Consider the following 9,716-nt stretch of genomic DNA (forward strand, 5'->3'; position numbering starts at 1 on the left):
CTGGACCGGACACCGCAATGGCCTGTGACAAGTCGGCAAATGCGTTAGCTCGCCCTGCACCTCAGGCTCTTCATTTGTAGAACAGGGGTAACATGGGGTCTCCTCAGGATTCTGGCAACGACCAGTGATCCTCATGCAAAGCCAAAGCCCTGCCTCGCACTAGGCAAAGACAGCTCTGCAGGTGCAACTCGCAGGATACCCTCAGGGCTCCCCCTGCTGCCCTCACTGTGTAGTTTCTTTCCTTCTGCTTTTGGGCACCCTCTTCCTCAACCTGGAGTGCGCCCGCCCCTGCATTCCTACTTCTATCTCCTCTTCAGTGAACAAGTCAGCCGGCTTTGGTTGAGTCAGCTGTGCTCTCTGGGCCTTGCTTTTTGACACTGAGATGGAGGCGGTGGAATTTTAGGCATGACTGCTGGGCCAGTAGCTCAACTCTCATCTTGGCCTCAGGGCTGACGCTGCAAACACTACAGTCCTGCCCAGGTACCACTTGCTTGTGTCTATGGACACTTCAAGCCAAACCCTCTGGGGAGCCTTTGGCCTTCCTACCCTCCTGGTTTCTCCCTGTCCACCTCTTTCCTCTCACTGAGAACTTCCTGTACTTGTCTCCAATGCTAACAGAAATTTTGGGTAGAGACTTCAGACCGCCCCGTATGCCACGTCTACCTTCTTCTGCAAAGCTGCCACAGGAGTGACAGGCCTGAGAGAATAGGGAAGCGGAGGTGGGGAGGCAAGGGCAGGGAGTGGAGGAGCACAGATGTGGCCATCAACCCTGGTACCTTGGTCAGCAGGGCTTTCTCCTTCTCCGCCACCTTCCTCCAGATCTTGGTGACCTGGTGGATCTCAGAGTTGAGGAAGCGGTTCTGGGTCCGATATGCTTCCATGTCATCCTGGAAAAAAGTAAGGTGGGTCAGCGGTGGTACCGCAAACATCCTGCTCTGGAGAAGTCGTCCTTAAAGGAGCTGCTCAAATTCCCTTCCCAAACAACACAGAGAGGGAGTCTGAAAGACTTCTCTGGCAAGATGTAGTAGGGAGTGCCCTAGACCTGGAGTTCAAGATGGCTGCTATTTCTGGACCATTCAGAGCCTCTGTTTTCTCATCTGTGAAAAGGCAGATACAGATCTCCCCTTCAGAAGTTGGGGGAGTACAGGGCTAGAGGGTAACAGCACAAATGTGTGACAGAGCCCAGCAAAGCACTCAAATGCTGGCTCTTCTGTTTTGTTGAGACGTGGTCTTAGGCAGCCCCCGCTGACTTTCAGCTCTCAAGTAGCTGCCGATGACCTTGAATTCCTCTGCTTCCTGCCTTCCCCTCCCACATTCTAGGATGAGGCACGGCCTCTCTACCTGTCCTGGTTTGGTTGCCTTTGAATCAGCCCACAGCGTCAGGTACTTGCAGCCGTGTGGATTGCTTCTCGTTAAGTCTCACTCTGCTCAAGGGTTTTGCATACTTTGGACTAGAGGACTCAAACCCAGCCTGCGTGGATGGGCTCTGCCCACTGCCAGACCCTTCGTTTTCTTTTCTGTTTTCCATTCTGGTTTTGTATGTTTGTTTGAACAGGGTCTCGTGTATCCCAGGCTGGCCTGGAATCTGCTACATAGCTGAAGACCGCTTTGAACTCCAGAGCCTCCTTAACTCCGTGCAGAGCGGATGCGGGCCTGAGTGAGGGTTCAGGTGCAGTCCTGGAGGCAATCCTGAGCAGGACCACGTCAGGGATGCCAATACAGAGAGTCATGGGAGTGGCGAGGCTTTCCCCTGGTGCGGCTGCATATCCTAAACCCACCCACACAACTGCTGCGTCTGTGCACGCTGGCCGTCCCTGCCCATCCCTGCCCAGCTCTTCTGTACGTGTCTGTCATTCCTGTGTTGTTCCTGCTGGGTCAATCCCAAGGTTGTGCAGGTCATGGCAATGTGCATATACCATCACACATGGCTCTCCCTTGCTTTCTTGAGATGGTCCCACTGTGTATCCCAGGCTGGCCCCTAACTCTTCCTCCTCCTGCTTCAGCCTCTAGAGTAGCTGGGATACACAGGTGTGTGTCCTTTCATGCTGGGTTCCAACAGCTATTTAAAAAAAAAAAAAAAAAAAACCACACTACTAGGAAATTTCCTATAGCTGACTTCTCTCTCTCTCTGTATTTTTTTATTTTTATTTTTATTTTTTTTTTTGGTTTTTTAAGACAGGGTTTCTCTGTATAGTCCTGACTGTCCTGGAACTCACTCTGTAGACCAGGCCGGCCTCAAACTCAGAAATCCGCCTGCCTCTGCCTCCCAAGTGCTGGGAATAAAGGCGTGCGCCACCACTGTTGTTACATGTGTGTGTTTTTAAAAATATTTAATTATTCTATGCATGAGTGCTCTATCTGCATGTACACCTACATGCCAGAAGAGGGCATAAGATCTCAGTATAGATGGTTGTGAGACACCATGTGGTTGCTGAGAACTGAACTCAGGACATTGCTCTTAACCGCCAAGCCATCTCTCTAGCACCTTCCCTCCCACCCCCACCCCGCAGCTGCTGCCGACCCCTTTAAAGTATGAAGCTACGGTGAGGAATAGCCATGAGCTCTGAGGTCCAGCATACAGGTGACAGCTGCTGCCTGAACAGAAGCTGTGGGTGAGCCACAGGAAGGTTCCACACAGAGCTACAGCTGTAGCTCCCAATCTTTGTCTCTCATTGAGAAGCCATTCAAGCGTACTGCCCACTCTTATCCCCTGAGAACCCAAGTCTTCCCTTTCCCGCTGGGGAAGAGCTCCAGGCTGTTAGTCTCTGTGTGTGACTGCCACGGCCCTTCCGTTCCCTGTGTGTGACTGCCACGGCCCTTCAGTTCCCTCAATCTGTTTTCTGGAACTGATTATGGGGATTCTTACCCAGCACCTGGGATAAGCCACAAGCACCTAGGTGAGGGCTTCAAGTGTCTGTCAGTTCTGCAGTCCCACTGTGGGCCATCTGTGGACGAAGTGTTAGAGTAGCATTGTTCCCATTTTACAGATGAGGAAACAAGGATCTCACGGTGAACCCCTCAGTGACGCAGCTGGTGTGGGAAGAAAGCAAAGATTCGAACCTGGGAATGTTTAACCCAAGGCAGGCGCTCAGCAAACAGCACTGACTGCCCAGAGCACACCCATTCCTGCTCCAGGCTCCCACCCCTTCCAGGCTCGGCGAAGGCACTTCGCAGACTTTTGAGAATATGGATTTGTCACATAGGGTGGCCGTTTCCAGGTCAAAGGGAAGACAGGAGGTGCCCAGGCAGGGAGGTGGGTGTGAGCACCCCTTTGGAGCACAGTGGGTGGGAATGGCGGCTGGGCAGCCTCCAGTCAGCTTGGTGCCCTACCATGAGTGCTCTCCTTGGCTCAGAACTGTAGGGAGGAAAAAGAGAGACCTCAGAGAAGAAAAAAGCCACACAGAGACAGAACAAAACAAGAGGACAACATGCAGGAGAGGGCCCAGGAGGGGAGAGCCAGACACCACAGGTTATCCCAGGAAATGCTTGTGTGGGAGCCCCGAGTCTACCATGCTGCTGTATAATCCAAACCCAGCTCCCCCTCATGGCTCAGCTGTATGTGCCCACAGTGCCCCGGCTTGGCTAGACTTCCCAGACTTCCCAGCTTGATCCCTCACTGTCCCGCATAGGACTTTATGTAGTCTAGGCTGGCCTCAAACGATGCTGAGGATGGCCTTGAATTCCTAATCCTCCTGCCTCCACTTCCCTCTTAGGTACAAGGATTATGAGCCTAGTTTGGTAGTACTGGTTGCCCCTACCCTGGCCCTGACATTTAAGAGGTCAGTGACACTTCTCCCGAAATGACAGGATAAGAAGCCCTTTCTCTAAGACTGGGTGTCCTGTATCAGGCAAGCAGGAAGTGTGGGCACATGCTGATGAAGGCCAGTTAACCGGCCTTCTGAGAGCTATGAACTAAGACACACTTGGTCCATGCAGCTCTATCAGGCCCCTGTACTGGACTCAGGAGTAGGATCTACAAGCAGAAGATCAAAGGATGGCGAGTCTACTTGCAATGGACCTCAGTGATAAACGATCTTCTCATAGCTGTGCATGAGAGGCACACTCTGGCTCCTAGGGGAGGCAGGATAAAACTGGCCTTGGTACTCCAGAGCCACCTGGGTGATCTATGTCTCAGCACTGTGCTGATCTATTGGGACTGAAACCATGGACACCTGAGGAGGAAGGAGGCAAGGAGAACCACGGCATATAGGGCAACAGGAATCATTCCCACCGCCGTGTGGATGGCAGGGGCTTTCTGGCAGGCCTCAGCTGCTCGCCCCTCTGCTGTATTACTAAATAGCCCTTAACTCTAGGATAACAGCCATCCTGCCCCTGCTAGTTTGGGGTACGGGTCTCAAGTCCCCTTCCTGTATCCTAAGGATTCTTCAGCCTCCGGAAGAGTTAGGCCACTTCCCACAGAGGAGAGAGAACTTGACCAAAGCCAATCAGCTAGCAAGGCACAGAGTGGAGGATTCAGCCCTGGGGCTAGCTTACTTCATAGGGTGGGCAGTGGCCATGCTTGATTCCCCGTCCCCACCCCCACCCCAACCCCCACCCAGTGCTTCTCCCAGAAGCCTCTCCTCTTTCTCCCCCTCTCACCACCTAGCAGTTCTTTGGTTCTAGTTAAAAAACATGGGAGGCCATGAGATGCCATGAGAGGCAGTGTTTGGGACCAGACTGATTCTGGTTCTATGTGCTATCCTTAGAGACAGTGAGTGAGGGTTACATCAAATGATGTCCCCCACCCCTCCCGTCATGGTTGGTCCCTGTGAGTTGGGGTGGCCTGAAGAGAGAGATGAAGACGGAGAAGGGAAGCAGAGCGAGGCATGGAAGGTGCCATAGCGAGGCTGGGTGAGCCTCTGTGCAGAGCACATAGACCAGTCACAGGCCCGAGCTCCAGCCCAGCCCTGCTCCCATCTCTGCACCAGCTGTTGGGCAAGCATCTTTACTCCTAGCACTTGAAGCTAGAAAGTGGGAAGCCCCCATCTGTTAGCCACTGCCTTGCAGGGCTGGCACAGGCCAGAGTGAGCTGATAGAGCAAACACTGGAGACCAGTCCTAGCATGTGGGAAGCCTTCAGTGGTGTGTACTGCCCTTGCCTTGGGCCAGCCACAGCCAGCACAGGTCACTTGTTCTATGCGTGAGACTGAGCTGAGAGCAGCCTGGGAGCCTTGGGCATCCTGGGTTAACAGAATGGCATTGAAGGAGGCTGGGCAACCAGGCCACAGACTGGGCTATGCTTGGGCTCTTTGGGCTCTTAAGTTGATAAGCTGGGAGCCTGTTCATTTTTCACAGAGCATAAAAGGTCACATTGAGTCTTCACCAAGAGAGCCCCGCAAGAGAAACTTTCCTCTCGCTACCTAGTTCTGGTTTAAATGTTTCAGAATGCGGGGCGACTTCTGCCCTGACTAGAAAACCACTCATGGCACTCTCCCCAGAGGCCAGGAAAGCATGCTGAGTAGAGGGGGGCGGGGCTACCTTCAGATGCTCCATCCTCTCCTGCTGGCTCAGGAAGTCACCGTCGGTAGCATCGGCTGGCTGGGCAAGGTCCTCTGTGAGCTTTTGGGAGAGCTTGCAGATGACCTGCTGCTTGGCCTGGTTCTTATCCATGAGCAGCTGCACGTGCTGCTGAAGCGCCTGCACCTGCTGCTCCCGCAGGCCAGCCTCATGTGCCAGGCGCTCACGACCCTGCTCCAGAGCCTCCACCCTCTGGTTCAGCTCCGCGATCTGCCGCACCTTGTGCCGGACCAGCTCCAGCCGGTCTTTGTCCTCAGTGGCTGCCAGGTACGCGCTGGATGCTCGCTTCTCTTGCTGGGCAGCCTCCAGGGCCTTGTGTAGAATGATCACCAGCTCCTGGGTGGGGAGGGAGCAGCCATGAGTGCTAGGAAGATACGTACTATCACATACGACTTCAAAACTCTTGAGATGCCCAGCAGCATCCCTGGGCATCTTAGCCCAACACTCCTTTCTGACCTCCTGGTTCAACACGAGGGGTAGCTAAACACAGGCTATCTGGCAAAACAAATAGCAAAACCCAAACAACAAAACCGTCACATCTGGGCTGGAGAGATGGCTCAGCGGTTAAGAGCACTGACTGCTCTTGTGAAGGTGCTGAGTTCAAATCCCAGCAACCACATGGAGGCTCACAACCACCCGTCATAGATCTGACGCTCTCTTCTGGTATGTCTGAAGACAGCTACAGTGTATTTACATATAATAATAAATAAATAAATCTTTAAAAAAAAAACCCTGACATCCCAGCAGTTCTGCCTTAATATGGATGAGCGGAGATGTGGGAGGCATCTGGGTCACCTGAGACTGCTAGGCACACGCTCCCCAGTTCCTGTTCCCATTTCTTCTGGCTGGGAAGTGACTGGAAGGAAGAGGAGAGTTACCCAAGCCCCAAAGCTGAAGTTCGTGCTGAGTAAAGCAGAGCTGCCCACCTTCACCAGTTCATACTTGCTTGCTATTATCTTCCATAGTGCAAGAGGAAAATAGAGATTCTACAGGCTACAGCATTCTGAGGCTTCTCTGTTATGGGAGCTGAAACCACACTCTTGACTTACGAATGTCTACTTCGGAGTGGAACAAACAGAAGCCCAGGAGAGGAGAGTTCAGTCCCAAGGCATCCAGACCCTGGAGTCTGAGCTTAGTAACGGATTGGGTGGTGCAGATGTGTGGTATGTGAGTATGCCTCTTGCCTCTCTCTCTCTCTCTGAGCCAGATATTGCTAGACTGTGGCATCCCTTCTTGCCATGGTTGTCCAAGCTTCAGAATCCTCAAGATGGCATCTGTGATGGTTCATCTTGACCGTCAACTGGATGGGATTTAGAATCGCCATGGAAACAGACATCTGGGCACGCCCGTGAACCGGCTTTTAGGTTAGAGGTTAACGGAGGCGGGGAGACCCGCTTGAAATGTGGGTGACACCATTCTGTGGGCTGGGGTTGTGGACTGAATTCAAAGGAGAAAGAGGGGGAAGAGAGCTGGGCGTGCATTCACCTCTCTCCGCGTCTGAGTACGAATGCCAGGTGATGAGCTGCCTCAAGTTTCTCCTGCCAGGACTTCTCTGCAGCAATGGAATGTAATTTTGAACTGTGCCTCAAAATAACCTTCCTTCCTTCTTTCCTTCCTTCCTTTCTCCTTTCCTTCCTTCCTTCTTTCCTTTCTTCCTTTCCTTCCTTCCTTCCCTTCTTTCTTTCTTTCTTTTTTTGATTTTAAGATTTATTTATTATAAGTATACTGTAGCTGTCTTCAGACGTACCAGAAGAGGGAGCCAGATCTCATTATGGGTGGTTGTGAGCTACCATGTGGTTGCTGGGATTTGAACTCATGACCTTCAGAAGAGCAGTTGGTGCTCTTACCCACTGAGCCATCTCACCAGCTTTCTTTTTCTTAAAGAGATTTATTTATTTCATGTATATGAGCACACCATTGTTGTCTTCAGACACACTGGAAGAGGGAGGGCATCAGATCCCATTACAGGTGGTTGTAAGCTACCACGTGCTTGTTGGGAATTGAACTCAGGGCCTCTGGAAGAGCAGTCAGTGCTCTTAACCACTGAGCCATCTCTTCAGGCCAACCCTTCTTTCTTTCAGATGCTTTTTTCAAGTTTTGTTACAGTAACTGGAAAAATAAGGAATACTACAGGCATCCAAATAGCCACACCCAAGCAAGCTGAGATGGGACTGGAGGAGAAAGCCAGGCCCCTCACCAAACAAACTCAATCTCTTTGTGTGTAGCCTTCACCCCAGCAACGAGAAACACTGGTGGCAAAAGCGTTAAACGGCTTGGACACAGCACTGGTCTTTCCTCGTCTGACCCAGGGTCTGCAGAACTTTACAGTGCCTGAGGTCTCTAACTTCCCAGGACTCAGGCCTACCATGCCCCAAAAAAGAAATGAAGAGATCCAGGGCCAGGATTGGAGCTTCAGGAGCCAGCAGGTAGCCTATCAGCCAGGTGCAGGGAGGACCCACAGGTCACTGTTCTGACCCCGCTTATGTACTTGGAATACATATTCTCTCAGTGACACCTTAACTATGCCCACGTTGCAGTGTTCCAGTAAGTAGATCGGCTGGATGGAATGAATTACTAAGCATAGTTCCATTTGGGACACCTGCTGGAGACCATTCCTGAGTGGTTGGTAAGACCACCTTGGATCTACTGACAAATCTCTTCTCTAGTTCTGGACTATTTTGGGGGCAGGACTTTACTATTAGCTCAGGCTGGCCTCAAACTCGTGATCCTCCTGCCTCAGGCTTCCAAGTTCAAGAATTAATCCCACACCATCATGCCAGGTGGGTAGCCCAGAAAAGTGGCGACAGTTGCCACTGCCGAGGACTGCAAAGACTGGGAGTAAAGATGACCACTGTAGGGGAGTGGTTGGCTGTGAGAGAGGTTTGGTGGGGCACGGTGGCTTCCGCCTGGGGTGGAAGTGACTAAAGGCTCTTACACTTGATAACACAGTAAAACAATCCATACAGTTTTGAAGACTGAAGAGGGTCAGAGGTGGCCAACAGCCAGTAGGAGTTGAGGGTGGGGTGGCCTTTGCAGGCTAGGTCCCCAAAGGAAGCCCAAAGACAGCCTGAGCAAAGGCCTGGGGAGCAGAAGCGGCAGGTTTGGAGCCTCTGTACCTCGTGGGTGTGGCCAGCAGGTGGGGTGGGGTCACGACTGCACACCAGACCACTATGTCTGGAATGTTCCACAGTACAGAAACAGCTTCCTGGGGTTCTAGTGAGAGATTAACATTCCTGTGCTGGGTGAAACAGGCACAGACAGCCATAGCTGAGTCTTGCTCTGGCCCATAAGTACCTTCCTCTGCTTCAGAGGGGTCTGGGAGCCAACTCCTAATAGCCAGTGAGCTCCTTCCTTCACTTGGTGCACAGCAGGAACCCCAACTGGCACCCCACCCCATCCCCATACCAGAAGACATGCTTGGGAGGGAGAAAGGAGCCTAGAGAGAGGAGGCGGCCTCACAGGAAGCTCAGAAGCACAGGAAACCTGGAGGCCAGAGAGACCCTGTGGACCTTCTGCCCGGCCATGGAGACTGAGCCCAGGGAAAAGTTAAGACTAAAGAGTCAGTGGGCTAGAGCAGAGGGTCCCCAGGTCCCAGTTCTGGAGCCCTGGCTTCTCATGTAGCCTCAGGAATTTGCTGTGTGACTAAGGATGGCCTTGAACATCTGGCCATCCTGCCTCTGCCTCCTGAGTGCTGGGGTTACAAGGGTGCGCTTCACGTTAGACCTGCACTCTACTGACATGCATGGGCTCCACCCCAACTTAACGTTACAGCTTTGAAGTTAGCAGCACCCACATGTGACATGTCAGGAACACAAGGACGGATGCAGCAAAATTCCCTGCATCCTGGGCCCCTGTGGAGGAACAGCGGGGTGGTTCTCAGTTTCTATGGTCCTCCTTCCCCTCAGCCATCGGACTTCTGGCAGTCTCTGCTTGGAGGCTACCACCTGGGGAGCTAAGACAAATGCTCTCTGTTGACTGTCTCTGTTGACACACCCCCACTGCCTGGCCTGAGTACACCCACCTGCCCACCGCCTGAAGATCTTCCGAACCAGAGGACTTTGGCGCTTGAACCTTTTTTGCAGTATTTATGTTATGCAAATATCATGTAATTTGGAGTAATTGGGTCCAGTGGGACCAGGCACACAGGAACTCTGCCAGCCCAGTGACTCTGGTTCCTTCAGGTCTGTCTGGGTTAGTGTT

The 9,716-nt window shown here is 52.4% G+C and overlaps 1 protein-coding gene across 4 annotated transcripts in view; it reads right to left on the reverse strand.

The window, feature by feature from the left end:
* Positions 1–9,716, reverse strand: part of Tbc1d2 (TBC1 domain family member 2) — a 52,840-nt gene that overhangs the window by 12,836 nt on the left and 30,288 nt on the right. For all 4 annotated transcript variants that reach the window (XM_031377339.1, XM_031377338.1, XM_031377340.1 and 1 more), the window contains 2 exons: positions 5,478–5,852; positions 777–887 (listed from right to left, as the gene is read on the reverse strand). In XM_031377339.1, coding sequence (XP_031233199.1) covers positions 777–887; positions 5,478–5,852 — 486 coding nt within the window. The remainder of the gene's footprint in view (positions 1–776; positions 888–5,477; positions 5,853–9,716) is intronic.

Source organism: Mastomys coucha, unplaced genomic scaffold (genome assembly GCF_008632895.1).
Source record: "Mastomys coucha isolate ucsf_1 unplaced genomic scaffold, UCSF_Mcou_1 pScaffold18, whole genome shotgun sequence".
NCBI classification, from domain to species: Eukaryota; Metazoa; Chordata; class Mammalia; order Rodentia; family Muridae; genus Mastomys; species Mastomys coucha.